The 16,427-nt window shown below is 35.5% G+C and overlaps 1 protein-coding gene across 1 annotated transcript in view; it reads right to left on the bottom strand.

Moving 5' to 3' along the window:
* The window catches only part of LOC124237449 (gamma-aminobutyric acid receptor subunit alpha-2), a 127,189-nt gene that overhangs the window by 51,801 nt on the left and 58,961 nt on the right, over positions 1 to 16,427 (bottom strand). The window contains exons 5-6 of the mRNA XM_046657075.1: positions 4,534 to 4,754; positions 2,505 to 2,587 (exon numbers count right to left, since the gene is read on the bottom strand). Coding sequence (XP_046513031.1) covers positions 2,505 to 2,587; positions 4,534 to 4,754 — 304 coding nt within the window. The remainder of the gene's footprint in view (positions 1 to 2,504; positions 2,588 to 4,533; positions 4,755 to 16,427) is intronic.

The raw sequence follows: 16,427 nt of genomic DNA, 5'->3' as shown, positions 1-16,427 counted from the left end.
TATGTTATTTACTGTTATAGAAAATGGAAATCTGGATAGGAGTCCAATAATATGTTAAAGAAAATGATGGATCTTTTCCACCTGTCTTTTTGAAAAAGCCATCGTTGCATTCCATTAGTTAGGAAATGTTTTTCAGATTTTGGGTCTGTTGAGAGAAGATATGGCAGAAAGGATGCAAGGCAGATTGGAGGCACTCTCTGGTACACTAGCAAACATCCAAACCAGGAGGCCACTGCAAAGCTTCCCAGTAAAGTACAAAAGGAGAGAAGGTTTGTTTTACAAATGCATTATAAATTCCATCTCTAAATTAGGTTTTCATTAAATAATTTTATTTAATTCTGTTAAGTAACCCATTTTGAGTCATATTCTGCATTAAACATCAAATGCATAATGACTGATTCTTAATATTTGGTAACCAACAAAAATCCCCAAATCATTTCTAATCATGAATTTTTATCCAAAAATATAATTTGCAATTTCTTTGGGGCTAATGTACAGAATATTCCTAGACTCCCATTCAGGAAGTTTTAAATAAGGCAAACAGCAAGGAAATATATAAAGATGTGAGGCAATAGGAATAAAACAAAACAAAATCAAATTCAGAACTGTAAATTTATAGAAAAGATGTTTCTTTTATTTGAGGACAACGATAAAGTTCCAAAAATTCCATCACTTGGGGGCAGACAAGACGGCTTTTAAGCGAGAGAGAAATAAATGACTAGAAGACAAAAATATGGCTGCTACTGCCAAAATATGTTGTGGCAACATTTTACAGTTTAGGTTTAGGTATGTAATACTCCATGCTGGTGTCCATACTTGTAACACTTACGCATCAAGCACCTACTATTGGCAAGGATAAACAAAAGGATATACAAATTGTTAATTCAATGTGTCAGAAAATAAACATGAATAAAACAAATAAAAAACAATTACTTAAACAGAGAATGCCTAACAACAAACTTTGTGTGTTGCTCAAATCACTTCTAGATATAGAAACCATATTGTCAAGCATGCAATATTCCACTACTCTGTGAATACACTATAAGGGATTTTTAAATTTTATTTAAGTTATTTTCAGGTGTATTTATTTCATAATCAGAATTGAGAAATCACATCATTTATGTTTGGTGTCTTAATGGCACTCACTTGTCCAGTGAAAAGTGTCTTTCCTTCTTACACCATCACAGCAGCTTGAATAAATCCCTTCTTTGGTATAAAGGCTTCTCAATGTTCCCTTTAATGTCACTTATGCAATGCAAATGAGTTTTTCTCTGCTGCATCTGCTGTAGTTTTCTCAGTATCATGTTTATGTTGTATAACATGATTGACTATCTTAAATAATTTTGGAAGAAATGCCAGTATTGAAGTGATGGTTTCCATGACAATAAAAGAAGGCTTTGTAGTTAAACAAAGAAAAGATTCTCAAAGAAAATTGAGAGCTGACACCTTTTGTAAGAATGAATGGAACAGAGTTGAACTTATTATTCCACAAAACTACGGTCATGAAAATAATTAGAGAGTTTTGCATTCATATTAGTCATCATTTTTCCCTTTTCTTTCACTTGATACAGTCTGCAGGGAGAAGGCACACTATTCAGTGCTACATATTTTCAATCAGTTGGGAGAAATGCATTTCTGTTCAAGAGAATGAAAAGTCAAAAGATGCCCAGAATGGACAAAGACGGGAGTGCCAGAGAGAGTGAGGTTTCTGAAAAGGTCAGGCGATGGAACACACTCACACAAGAGAGAAGCTGCTTGGCTGTGCCCATGAATTTATCCTGAACCTGCCCTGAAGGTCTTGTGGGCCTAGGGAGATGATTTGACCTTCCTTCTTTTCAATTATTCCGGGAGAGTGAAAGCTTCTGCTTGACATACAAGATGTAACCTCAGTGACCTAAAGAATGGCCAAATGCGCAGAGCCTTTTCTGAAATATTCTATGTATACAAAAAGTGCCTGCATGTAGCAATCAGCTACGTCATCTCCTTCAAATTTATTTTAGGAAAAAACATCCTTTCCGTTAGTTAGAAAGTAGAATGATAATTCTGTGCCTGCTTCTGTGCCTGCCATTTGCAACAGGGTGATTGCTACTTTAATAAACAATAGAATCTATCCTTTACAATTCATTCTTAGTCAACAAAAATGAAACGTTATTTTGCATTTTCAATGTGCCAGCACTTGGAAAAGAAGGTAAATGACATATTCATGACCTTCAAGGAGCTCCTGGCCTAGTTTTACACATGTACAAAAACACATAATGTTCTTTATTAGCAGTAAAGTAAGTGATAATTTAAACATCACGATTGCAATATAGTGATATTTGTGATTACAACAGGGCCAGCCAAGTAGTTCCTTGAGAGAAATAAGCATGTCTTTTACTTCTGTATCTTATTGGGCAAGCATTAAGCATTCCATAATATGGAAGAGAAACTATATAATTCAGCTGTGTTGCCGACTATCCCTGATATTATTGACCCAAAACATGTATCTTCATCCCCATACTTACAGCTTCCAAATTTCAGAGGACATGAATGAGCATCCATTGGAAAATCCTCCAAGTGCATGGGACATTCAGCTTGAACTGTAAGCCTAAAAGTCAAAATTCCACTCTTTGTTTAAGTAAATTGGCAAGTCAAGATAAATCACTCCTTACTGTTGTCAACAGAATTAATGATGAGGTGGGACCTTCTTTACAGCATCGTATTAGGCTAATCCACACTTAAATACATTTTCATTCTTTCACATTTAGATCATCCTTCCGAAGACATGAGCATATAAAAAATCTGAGCTCAAGTAACAATATTTATTTATGAATATATTTTATGTAACCATTTTGTACTCTGGTTTGTTAAGTAAAGAAGTTATACATGCATCTTTGAAGGGCTATTTTCCCATTAATCTCACTATTAATATTTAAAATCTTAGAGAAAAAATGAAAAAATCTCCATTGTTAAAAGAATGTCACCTTCCCCATCACGTCATCTACTATCTAGCAAAATTGATATAAGAATTCAATATTGGCTCACAGAAGCTCCCTTCAAAAATAGGTAAATTATGAATAAGCATTATGTACTGTATATAGATACAAAGATATAAACATAGAAGTAGATATGGATACATATGTACATGTATCTCCTGGAAATATCTTGCTGCGTTTAGACTGTTGGCTATATTATGGACACAAGGTATGAATGCTAAATAAATACATTTTCTGTATCTACATGATCACAATAAAGGATAATCATAGGAAACTTGTTATAAAGTTATAAATGATTCCATTTCACACAAAGGCAAAGTGGATAAAACAGGTACTAAATTGAATTTAGAGAAGAACCTCTTATGATGAGCAAAACAAATGTGGCCAACAGTTTAATTAGAGTTTATATACTTCTAAGAGAGTATTTAAGCTGAACCGCAGCCAATATTTTCCAACACTTTGTGTATTCTCTGCCTATATTTTGTTTAAACTCAAAATTTCCAATCATTGTCTCAATCGACAGGAATGATCACAGTGTAAAATCAACAGGGGTATTGCATCTGTATGGCAAGATTCAGAGGGAGAGGCAGAAGGAACAGCTTAGACTTCCATTGTAGGCAATGGTCATTCAGTAATGAGTCCTCAAGAGATTTTTCTTTAAAGACCAAGACTGTATTATTGACCCTTCTCAAATGTTTCACAATTAAAATCTACCACAACATTTCATATGAAATAACAATACATCAAATGCCTGGAACAAACACCGGTCTGTATATAAGGCTGATGGTTATCCATGCTTTAAAGTCTTTATTAAACATGTTAATTTTAGATTCTACATCATTTTATTAGATTTGTGTTTGTTTTCTTTGTTACATAAAACAAATAACTTATTTTAAAAGACTAATTCATGGGAATAGTTAAAATAGTTGTTATTAGAGTCCATACCTGTATATTCCTTTAGATAATTTTTTAAGGTTGAATCATATGAAATGCTACGTGACACTTTTTGATTTACAAAATGGCAACTTCATATGATTCAATCTAATACATATGCTTATGGTATCCAATACTTGTGAGCCTTATTAAATAAAAACTATCACTCTGAATTTTAAAAATATCGTTTTCTTTAGGGTAGCTTCATAAGGAGGGTCAAATACTAAATTAAGTAAAAGCTTGCTTAAAAATCACTTAAATTTTTGATGGGAAATCTTATGAGACATTAAAAATAAACTTACATGCTGGTATAAAGAAAATTTTAAGTCACGCTATTAAACTGTGCTTAATTAAAATGTAGTGTGAAAAGTAAATCGACGAAAAGATCAATTCTTAATAGTTAAGGCAATTCTTAAGTTTTAACACACTAAGATGAGAATCAAACTCATAAACACTATTTTATCTTTGCTTTTTTTAATATCCAAGCATTTACAAAGCATATTATGGTACTTCTAACCTGTTATGAAAATGTTCAATTTATGCTAATACTTCAACTAAGTTGGCCAGTTTTTTAATAAGGGATTTCTCAGCATTTAGATGCCACAAACCAAACCTAAAAACATACCTCATTGTGTACAGTAGAGTCCCATCATCCTGGATTCGAAGAAGCTTATTTGGCATTGTCATATTATGAGCTACCGATTTCTTCCCATTGTGAAAGAAGGTATCTGGAGTCCAGATTTTGCTAGCCATTAAATTGTTAAGTCGAAGGATGTTCATAGGACCTTTAAATTTTAATCGTTCATCTTTCCATTTTTGTCGAAAGAAAACATCTATTGTATATTCCTGAAATATAAAATAGGACTCTTTTGAAAATAATAAATGTTTTGGATACAAGAACACTATAAAATTCCAATAAAACTAATAAATAGTTTAAAAAAGAAAGCTATACTGAGAGAAGTAAATTTTGAATTAGAAAGATCATTCCTTAATCTTATAAATAAATGTTGCCACTTACAATGGGGAAAAGCAGGTGTATTTACACAATTAGCTACATATTGTTATGAAAATGAAAGAATACATTCACTTTATCTGTTCTCTTTCGGTTGAACAAGATCTCAGTCAAACTGCTTGACTGCATCCCGTGGTTTAGAACCACTCAGAGAGGAGGCAGGCTGGCGCAGGGTCTGAGTGGATTGTTTTAAGTCATTTATCTCAAGAAAGAATGAACAAGCAACCATCTCGGTAGCAAAAAAAGAAAAAGAAACAACTATCAAACACGCTGTCAGCTCTGTATGAGTCATCATCTCCTGTTGCCAAAGAAACTGTAGAGTATCATATTTTTTTTAATCCTAAAATATGTTAAGATACCATATTGTTAGCAGGAATGCATTAGAGGATGATGATTTTAATAAAGTTTATTTAATGAAATTACTTGTAATAAAAATACTTTAAGTTCTTAGAATACTTAAAACGCAAATATTTTGCAAATAAACTTCCTTAGGTTAAAATGTAGTTTTAAATATTCACACAGATCAGTTAGTGGTCAATTCCTCTACTGTCTTTCTCCCATACTTTATTAGCTGAATCTCTCTCCCTCTGATTCTCATTCCCCCATCCCTCTCCCTCCTACTTTCCTTTCTCTCTCTATCTCTGTCTTTCTTAGGATAAGAGAATGTGTACATTTTAGACGAGATATACAAATCCACAACTGTGAATACTGAACAATCTATCAGATGTGAAATGTTTTGTCAATGCATGTTTGTGCAAACCCTCACATGATAAATAATTAAAATATTCAATGACACACCTGAGATTGGAAATTCAGAAACTGTACTTTGGCCACAAAGCCACAATTATCAAACGTTTGAAAATAAATGCTTCAGCAATTAGCAATTGAACTCAACTAAAATTGCGTGTGTAAAAAAGGACAGATTAAAAATACCATATACTTATGAAAATATCAAACCATTTGTACAAATTCTAATCAAGTAAACGAAAATAATTGATTCCCAGTGATCTCTCAAAAATTAAATGGAAGAAGATAATAAGTATCAGCCATAGGTAATGGCAAACGAACAGGAAAGGAACAGTGTCTCTGGGCTATGCTCCTAATCCTCGGGAGAAAACTACATAATCAAATCCACCCTCACTCTCTGCAATTTAGTCATTGTTTTAAATGTTTCATTCCACAGAAATGGAATTCAATTAAAAAAAAAAAACTAGATTAAGAGATGAGTCTTTGTATATAAGTTTTTGTGCAAGTGTTTCTTTCCAACTGTGGTTCCCTCGAATCCAAGCCAAGTGTGACTACATATGACATTTACTTTTCCAGGCAAACTGAATTTATTTTACAACTTTTTATAAAAATTCAAATTCAATTTTTCCATTTCTGTAAAATTATGATATGTTTTATCTGTCTCAGAAGCTATTGCTACGACAATCATTTCCTACAGACCTACCACATAGAGAGCAAGTTTCAGGTGATCTCTTTTAAAAATTGTTTTTCAGAATATCATTTGTTTCACAGTGTCCCAAATGTGCCCTGCCAACCAATCCAGTGTGATCTTGGCCTTTTTCTCCCACCCCCAGCAGGCACAGTCATGTTACACTCTCGACAATTTTAACGATCCCCACTGCTTGCCATTCCTCAAACACAGCAAGTTCCCTACCTGCCTGGCGCAAGAACTCTACTCACAACCACACTCCCAGTCCTTTGAACACCTGGAAAATACACAGTCAGCTCTCTCTGTGTCTTTATCACTCATAAAGCCATTACTGCAAGATCATATACTGCAATTATACATTTGATCCTCTGCCTCCCAACTAGCTTGCAAATCTTCAAGAAAAGGACCGTGGCTTTCATTTGTGTATTATTTTATTTTGTCTTTAGATATATAAGAGCATATAAAGAATATTACAAACACCTTGTAACCATCACAAGCAGAAATGTTGTCACAAATATCACTGAAGACTTCCCTCTCCTGTTTATCTCTCCTTAATCACATTCCCCTACTCTCTGAGGAAACAATTATCTTGAATTTAATGTTTATGATTCCCATACACATACTTAGACATTTACTATATATGTGTTCTGTGTCTCATTTTTAACATTTATAGAAATGGTACCACACTGTGCATATTTTTCTGACGCTTGGCTTTTTTCAGTTACTTCTTGAGAGCTATTCATGGAAATGCATGTAGTCCTTCTATTCATTTTTTTTCCCCCCGAGGAAGATTAGCCCTGAGCTAATTACTGTCAGTCCTCCTCTTTTTGCTGAGGAAGCCTGGCCCTGAGCTAACATCTGTGCCCATCTTCCTCTACTTTATATGTGGGATGCCTACCACAGCATGGCGTGCCAAGCGGTGCCATGTTGGCACCTGGGATCCGAACTGACAAACCCCGGGGCCGCCGAGAAGCGGAACGTGTGCACTTAACCACTGCGCCACCGGGCCGGCCCCCCATTCTATTCATTTTTACTGCTATGTAGCCGCCCTTCGTAAGAATATTTCACAATGTTCATTTTTTTCCTTGATCTTAAATTTTTTTCTTTTTCCAATTTGTCACTATTGTAAGTAATACTGCTATGAACATTCTTGTACAGCACTTTAGTACAAAGGTGTAAGAGTTAGTTTAAACCAGAGGTCAGGAAACTTTTTCCGTAAGAGGCAGTTAGTAAGCATTTTAGGCTTTGCAAGCCATATGGTCAGTACGACAACTACTCAACTCTTCTCTTGTGCAAAAGCTCCCAGAGACAATAGATAAATGAGTGAGAGTGGTATGTTCCAACAAATCTTTGTTCACAAGAATAGGCAGGTGACAGGATTTGGCCCTAGCATGCCCACCACTGCTCTAGAGTAAATTGATAGTAGGATTACCAGAAATTACCATATGCGCATCATGAAGAGAGAGGCTTGAGCAGAAGCAAGATAATTAGCTTAGAGCAGTAGTTTACGAAGTGTGTGGGTGCATGGGGGGCATCTATTTGGGTGTAGGAAGAAAAATAATGGAACCTTTATTTTTATATAGAATTCTTATCTAAATATAAGAAGCAAATGAAGCTTTGCTAACAGATCATACGTGGAATGATACTGGCACTCTCACTGCGTCCATAAGTAGATGATGGGCATGTATGTAAGGCATCCTATGGAAAGAGAATGAGCCACAACAGGGAATGGTCAAGTGATACCTCATTAATTTGCTGTCAGTGTACTGTGATTTGTACTCAGATGAGTTTGCAAGTTATAATATCTAGTTTCGATTAAACTAAATAGTGAAAATGACAAGTGGCTTCAAAAACTATTGCTAAATGACACCATGGATTGTATTCACCATGGGAATATCACTTCTATGCCTAATATGAGCTCTTCATTAGGCACATTAGGAATTATGAACTAATCAAGTCTAACAAGAAATCTGCAAAAGCAAATTTACAATTATCAGTGAAGCTATTTAAAATGTGGTTTTACACCCATTGTGATGAGCTTCATCTGAAGCACACGTTGTACCTTGAAATGCTGGTTAATGACGGCATAAGGCCATTGCAAATACTAAGTTATTTTAAAAACGAAGCATCAAGAATATGAAGACAAACATCTAAAATTGGTGGATGGGTTTTAAAAAATTAGCAGGATGGTTCAATAATCAATAGCCAGTGACACACTTCTTAAATTTGAATTTACATAACTTTTTCATCTACAACAGTCATCAAAATTAGTATTAAAATAATATGAATTTAGAATCAGACCTTTGATTGCTATATTATAAAGTATTTAAGAAAGATATTTAAAAATAATAAAGCATATTTAACTATATTAATTGCTAAAGTATTATTATGAAGAGCAATCTTAAGTGAGAGCAAAATCTATTTAATTAATAAACATAATTATCCCTGAAATAACATGTATTTTAACTTCATCTCATTCCAATCTCTGCTTTAGTGCTTATCTTATAATATTTCAATATATAAATACAAAAGCATATAGATATAGATATATAAATAGGTAAACAAATAGAGTTGATTCACTAGTTTTCATGGTTTTTAATGCTTTATAGATGAAACAGCAGGGAAAGGAGACATTTCAATCAAATAATATTTATTTCCTATCCACTAAGTACAACAGGATTGCCAAACAAATGATTTGCATCTGATTTCCATACATGTATATATAATGCACACTCTCAGTATTTGAAAAGAATATTCTTGAAAGTTTCATTAAAATGTACCTGAAGTTTTCCATGAGTATATCCTAACGTAGTAATTACTTGTGTATTACAAGAAAATTGCCAGAGAAGTACAAAACAATGCAACTGCTTTGTACAAACAAGACAGACCGATGAACCGAGATTCTAAAAGAAAGAAGTATCACCAAGATCAACTACAAAATCTCTCAGAGAATATACCAACAACTAAGAAGCAGATTTAGAAAGAAACAAAAAAATTCACCAGCATATATCAGCACGCAGTTATCCTATGGCCTATGTATAGAAGATGTGAGGCTGACTGTTGGGTGAGACTAAAGAGTTAAAGAATCTATACACTTCAAGACTTGAAAAATTCTTTATAGAAAATTTAATCCAACTTCTCCTTTTTATTGATGGGATTATAGATAAATTCAGCGACATTCCTGTTTCCAAGCTTGTTAGGGGCAGAACCCAGAAAAGGATGCAGTTTCCAGTCCAATGTTTTTACTACCACTAAGTATTCCATAATTTGTATTGCAAACAATGAAATCACTCTCTATTGCACAGCTTATTGTACAAACATGATTTCAAGGACAGTAACTTAGTGAAGACAGAATATTTTTTAGTGCCTGGCTACATTAATTATAAGTCATTGCTTGTAGCCAATTTCTGAAGAATTATATCTATCCACTAAAACATAATCAAATTGTAGGATTGCTCTTGGAGCGATTTCTCATTTACATTGATTTACCAAGTATGTTTTAAAGTAAGAAAATTTATTTCATTATACCCTTTTTGCTAATAAAGGCTAGTCTCCTTTGAGTAAGTTCCAATCAGTGTATTTCTTCTATAACGAAGAAAAATGTGGTTTATGAAGCAGGTTGTAGCAATTAAAGAAACAACACCCTTGGAATATACAAGAATAGTTAAGCTCAAACACTTTCAGTTGGTACTCAAAGGGGCATGAACAACAAATTAAGCCCAGTATTAGCATTGCAAAAAATTGCAAAAAGTGAGAAGCTTAAGAACAGATCAGCCAAGTGTCAATAAACCCAATTAGTATAAAATCATAAAACCCTATTATGCAAAGAAGCTCACACAAAGACTGCAGAATACCACGGCAACGGCGTGATCCAATCAGGAAGTAGGTAAGATGGCTGGGCTTTCTTTTTGGAACTAGAGGTTGGGCAAGTTTCACAAACAAATTAGAAACTGATACTAAAGATTCAGATTCTAATAGTAGATTAGTAAAATATATCCAATCAAACTATTCAAAATGATTAATAGTTATAATATGTTAACTGCAATTCACTTTGATATAATTTATTTAAAATTCACAATAATATTATTCAATATGCAAAAGTATCCCCATTTCATAGGTGGGGAATACTTCAGAAGCCATATTTATTTTAAAAGAAAGAGAGAAAGCCAAAATTTAATCTCAAACCTTATGCTTCCTAATACCATGCTCTTTTTGTTACAGCATATATAAAAATAATCCTTGGAGGCAGGACATCAGAATGAAATTTCCTTCTTTTATAGACCAATAAATGGATGCTAGTCACGGATTATGAAAGGTTACAGGGAGAATTTAGCTGCAGAGCTGAGACTGGAGTTTTAGAATCTCTGTCAAAGTCTTCTTTCCACATTTAAAACTGACTCAAACACAAGATCGAAGGAAAAAATAATAAACTGAGTAATAAGAAGGAGATGTAAAGAGCATGGGATCTTAAGTCAGGTAAACCAGAGTACTTGAGCTTGAGCAGGTTATTTAATTTCTGTTTATTTCAGTTGACTTATCTGCAGAATAGTGATAATAATAGAACTTACTTCATGTAAGGATGAAGTGAGATAATATGTCTCAAGTTCCTAGAAACAGTTTGGACATCAAGGAAGGTATGAATTACCTTCAAAGTATCCTTCTGCCCGCACTCCCCACACTCAACAAAAGGTGACCTGATGAGGGAGGGACACCCAGCAGCAAAAGGTCACAAAGTAAAGTGCCAGGGGCAGAGGCTGAGTAGGATGCCACAAGAGGTCCATTAAAGAATAAGCCACTCGTGTGTTTTGTGTTTTGGGCAACAAAGAGATCCCTGAGAAGAAATCACAAGTGTGCCCCATGAGAGAGCCTGCTTTTATCTGCCAGCCATACAAATGGCCAAGAGAGAACCACTAACAGAACAAACCAAGTAATAAGATATTTTTCCCCCTTTTCATAATCTCCCCTCTCCTTGCCTCAATTCTGGAAGACCCAGACAGAGGAGAGGAAGAGTAGATCACGGCCTGTCACCCACTGTACATCCCTTAGCTGTGAACATGGCTGAGAAAAGGAGAGAAGATCTAAGTGGCATAAGAGATTGATCTTTAAATTGGACAGAACCGGACTCTTTGATATTTGAAAGTGAACAGAAAGCCACAGGATGCACCTGAGATACGGTCATGATGTGGGGAAAGAAGATGCAAAGAATGAGGTGTTGTTGAGTTTGGTCAGTTGAATTTCTAAAGCCTCTGGAATAGTCCAAACGTTTTCTCACAGCCTCCAAGGCCCTGCATAACATCTCCCTTCTTTACCTCTCTAGCCTACCACATGACAACTCTCCACCACATACTCTGCCTACAGCAATACTGATATTGCAGGGTCTCTGGTGTGTCATGCTCCACCTCACTACCCTTATTCATCTCTGTTGCAGTCTCTCTTCCCTATCAATACCTCCATTTGGCCAACTTTTCCTCCACAGGGAGAACAAAGACCATGACCACCTTCTTCCATGCTATATCACGAGCATCTAATAAACTGCCTAGAACATGGGAAATTAATAATAATCAGTCCATGAATGAATGAATGAGGGGAGTCATTGGAAAATAAACGTTCTAACAAGAATTCTGGGCAACAGAGCTTGAATACTAGATTAGGAGAAAGGCATCAGTAGAGGCAGATGGTGGAAAAGCTCTTGGATATCTTTTGCAGTCACCTGAATGCAATACTCTAATTCTTAAATTTGCAAGTGTTAAGTGTGTCTGTATAACTATATTAAACTAATCACAGTAGGAATTTCTTGTGTATAATAGGTATATTTTAAAGAATCTTGATACATATCATAAAGAACCAGACCATAACAAGTTCTCTGCTAACAGAGATCTACTTGTTTTAAAGTTTTATTTAGGGGTGCTTTTATGGCTTTTGGGGGGCAATTGGCTATAAAGCCCTTCATGATCTGGCTCTGATTTATTTTCTAGCCTCGTTTCACCCCAAATCCCTAAGAGCATTCTAGGTTCAAGTCACACTGAACTTTTACATTGCACTAAACTCAACAAACTCTTTCAATTTCTGCTAAAACGTTCTTCCAGTTATGTGGCTCACCCATCCTTATTTGTCCACCTCAGCTATTTTCTTTTCCTGGAGACCTTATCAGATAGAGATATCCTCTACCCACAGCCCCTCTGCTACCATATTAATCCATAAATACTTCAATAGGAATCATGGTCACAGCGTTTTGAAATGGATGATTTTTCTTAGCTGTCGCCCCACTACCCTGTAAACAACTTGAGGCCAAACATTGGTTATACTTAAGTATTCAGCTCCTGACACTGTGACAGACAGAGTACGTCCTGAGAAATCTTGTTGAAATGAACAAATACAACTCATGCCTTCCAGTAGCTCAGGCTGCAGTAAAGAAGAAAGACATGTAATGATTTTTATAAGCCAGTGTGCAAAGCCATAAAAATATGTGAATACCATGTGGTGGCGCACAAGGACAAGAAGGACTGACTCTACTTGGAGTAGCCTAGGAAAACATCAGAGAAGATGAAATTTGAGCTTGGCCTCGAATAAATGAAAGATCTCCAATTGTCAGAGGAGGAAAGCATAACAAGAACAGGGAAAAACATCTGCAAGGCCAGAGAGTTGTTAAAGATGATGGCATGTTCAGAGAACAGTGGGAAGTTCAACGCAATCTTTAAAAATAAAAGCCTCATGGAGAGTTAGAATGCCTTACAGTTACTGCCCTCTGTCTCACCTCCCATCCTCAACCACGCTGCTTAAAAATGTCGCCTCCACTCTTTCTCCATTTCCTCACCTCCCACAAGCCTCAACCCACTGCAATCTGGCTGCTTTTACCACGCTCAGCAAATACCTCCTTGTTCTTAATCTAATGATAAATTTTCTTCTTGGCCTTATAATATATGACTCTGTTGTTTTCTCCCTACTTTTGCAATGCTCTCCTGCACTGACATTAAAACCATATTCTCCTGGTATTGTGGGAAACCATTAGGAAAATCTTCATCATGGGATCCGAGACCTTCTGTGTTTGCCAACAATCGTGTGTAATGATATCTCCCGGAAAATGTATGGCAGTAACACCAAGAGATAATATCTATTATTCTTAATCAAGGCAAACAAGTTCTACGCGGCTTTCCCCAAAAGACAGGTTCCACCCTTGCAGCCTGGGGAAAGAACATGCAATCTCTGCAATTTTTATTTTAAAAGTCACTTTGTGTTCAGAAGTTATAGTAGTTGTTTGCTATTTCGTTTATACAAAAGAATGAGTGGGAGGGGGTAAGGAATGGCCCCCTCTCAAGGAAGCCAAGACAGTTATGACTGGCTGTATTTGGTTCCTACAACCCTCCCTCCTGCAGGAAGGTAATGGATGGAGTCAAACTAGTCAAACTGCCTTTATCTGCACTCTTTTCTGGAACTGTTACCCCATTCTCTAGGTGAAGTTTTACTGTGGGCAAAACCTACGGGTTCTTCCCATTACCAAATAAATTATAGCAACTTCAGCATACAGAATCCTACCTTGACAGAGGGCTGTCAGTGATACAGATAATCTGACTACTGAATCTCATTCATTGCATCTGATAAGGAATAAAAGGTAGTGGCCTCTGACTTCTGTGGCTACAGATCAAAGCAGAGTCTAGCTCAGAGAAGGGAATCACCCTGCATTTTGATAGACATCCATGGTTGCTCCTTCTCAGTCTCCTCTGCATTTTTTTTATCCTCTTGAATTCTAGAGTTTCTGTGAAAGTATGATGACCATTTTACTCTCATCTCTTTCCCTGAACCAATTTTATGTATGCCCATGGTTTTTAACTACTATCAGATGGCTCCGAAAATCATCTGCACTCTCAGCCCTTCTCTTGAGCTCCAGACCTGTCTGCTACCCAGACAGCTCCAAATAAATCTCTCACAGAAATCCCAATTCACTATGTCTGAAACATAAATACTCTTCTCCTAAACACCAAAAGTAAAAACTTTTCTTCCTGTATTTCACATCCCAGTAAATTGTACCACCATCCACCCAATCTCCTAAACCTTCATCCTCAACTTCTCCCTTCAATCCCTATATCCAACAGACCACCAAGTCTTATGAATTCCACCACATGGAGGTCTTTTACATCTCTTCAGTTCTTTCCATCTTCACTACCACTACCCTGGTCCAGTCCACAATCACTTCTTGCCTGGAATGCAACTGCTTTCAAACTAGTTTTTCCTTTCCTCATCCACTAATACAAATTACCGGAATGCAGAAAATCAAGCTCTGTCCCATCCCTTCTACAGAACCCCTACCCTCCACCAATCCTAAAATGGCCTTTTGCTGCCCTCAGCATAAAGTCAAATACTTTAACCTGTTAAGATGCAGACTGTCATGCCCCACAACTAGAAATTATGATTCCGCAAATCATAGTAGGAGCCCAAGAAATAATTGTTTTAATAAATAACTCCCGGTGATTCCAATGCAAGTGTTCATGAATCACATTTTGAGGAACATTATTAAAAACCTAGGAGGGTGCCAAAAAATATTGTCTGAATAAATGAATATTCCTCAAGTCTAATTCATATCCTTCCAAAATATCAATTGATAATCAACTTCTTCATGCTAGCTTTAAAGTAAGTAAACATTATTATGTTACTTTTGATATACAATACTTGCCATGTTTGTAGCAGTTTTCCTTATCTAGTTACATTTAATAATGACAATTTCTGATGAGCTAACAAATAAATCCAGTGTCGATTTTTGAACAAATATTGAGATTTCATAACTCTCTAAACCTCCCTATGATGTTAATTACCAAACTACATAACATCCCGATAGCTTCTGCACTCTATGTTTTCATAAGATGGAAAAGTATTAACCAAGGGGACCTATATGATTAATAAAACAAGGTCACCACTTACCTGACTGCCTATTTCTTAACAGTATAAGGGTAAACTCTGGATCAGAAATTTTGAGATGACTTCAAAGTTTTCCTTGTTCAAGTTCTAACCCTAACACTTAGCACTGCAAGAGACAATCATTTGAGCCGAGGTTCCTAGTCTAGGCTTGGTAGCAATACCATTTACGCTTGAAGAATATGCATACACAGTGAAAACATTTACTAATATGGGAAAAGCCATCCATCCTATATAGAAACCAAGGAAAGAAAAAAAACAGAAGACAGAATAGTGAGCTATAAATTACTAAAATGTACATGCCTACTACAAACTTTGTCAACTGTCAGCTACTAGTACATTCAAAAGTATAATTACCTATTTACTCATGAATTTTTTGAAAGTTGAAATAAAAGACTTTTAAACTTAATTGCAGACACTGTAATTAGAATCTTTCATTATAATTTAGATCTGCAACTTTCTTTGGACAATTACACTGGTTAGTAATTCTGGGACAGCAGTGTGTGCATGTATGTGTGTGTGTGTCTGTGTTCTTTTGGTTCTTAATTCTTTTTGCTATGCCTCTTTTTCCTCTCAGGCTAATGTCACAACAAATCTACATCACTGATCTGAACAGGAGGACTTAGGGGTTGAGGTCTTGCTACTGAGTAGGCACACTGCATAGAAATAAGAGTGTTATCACCTAGGCTACTAAAAGTGAAATTAAACTTATTCTTTACTTTTTTCCCATTACTAAATTGCTTCTGCAAGACATGACTTAGATATCTTCATATCCACTTTTACATAGGGGTAACAATAATACGGGTGTGTTTTCCCTCTGTATCATAATACATTTTTCTCTTTAGTGTCACATCCAAGTTTCATTTCTTGACCTGGCCATCTATACTAACGTAAACTCAAACTTTAACGCATTATTTATCTTGCTTTCCAGAAAAAGTAATATAGAAATTAAAAATCACTCCATTTGATCATCAGGAAGACCAAATCATTTGTCTTCACAAAATGTATACATGTTTTTAAATTAAGCATTATCTACTCCAATAAATTTACAATATGAGTGTGTGTGTGTGTGTGTCTGTGTTGTATATACATAAGTTACACAACTTTCATTTTCCTCAGCTTCATCTTCTTTAGATTTGGACAAATATCAAACAGTACCTGTTGA

This window comes from Equus quagga, chromosome 3 (assembly GCF_021613505.1).
Source record: "Equus quagga isolate Etosha38 chromosome 3, UCLA_HA_Equagga_1.0, whole genome shotgun sequence".
In the NCBI taxonomy this organism is placed as follows: Eukaryota; Metazoa; Chordata; class Mammalia; order Perissodactyla; family Equidae; genus Equus; species Equus quagga.
This window is presented reverse-complemented; position numbering and strand designations above follow the sequence as displayed.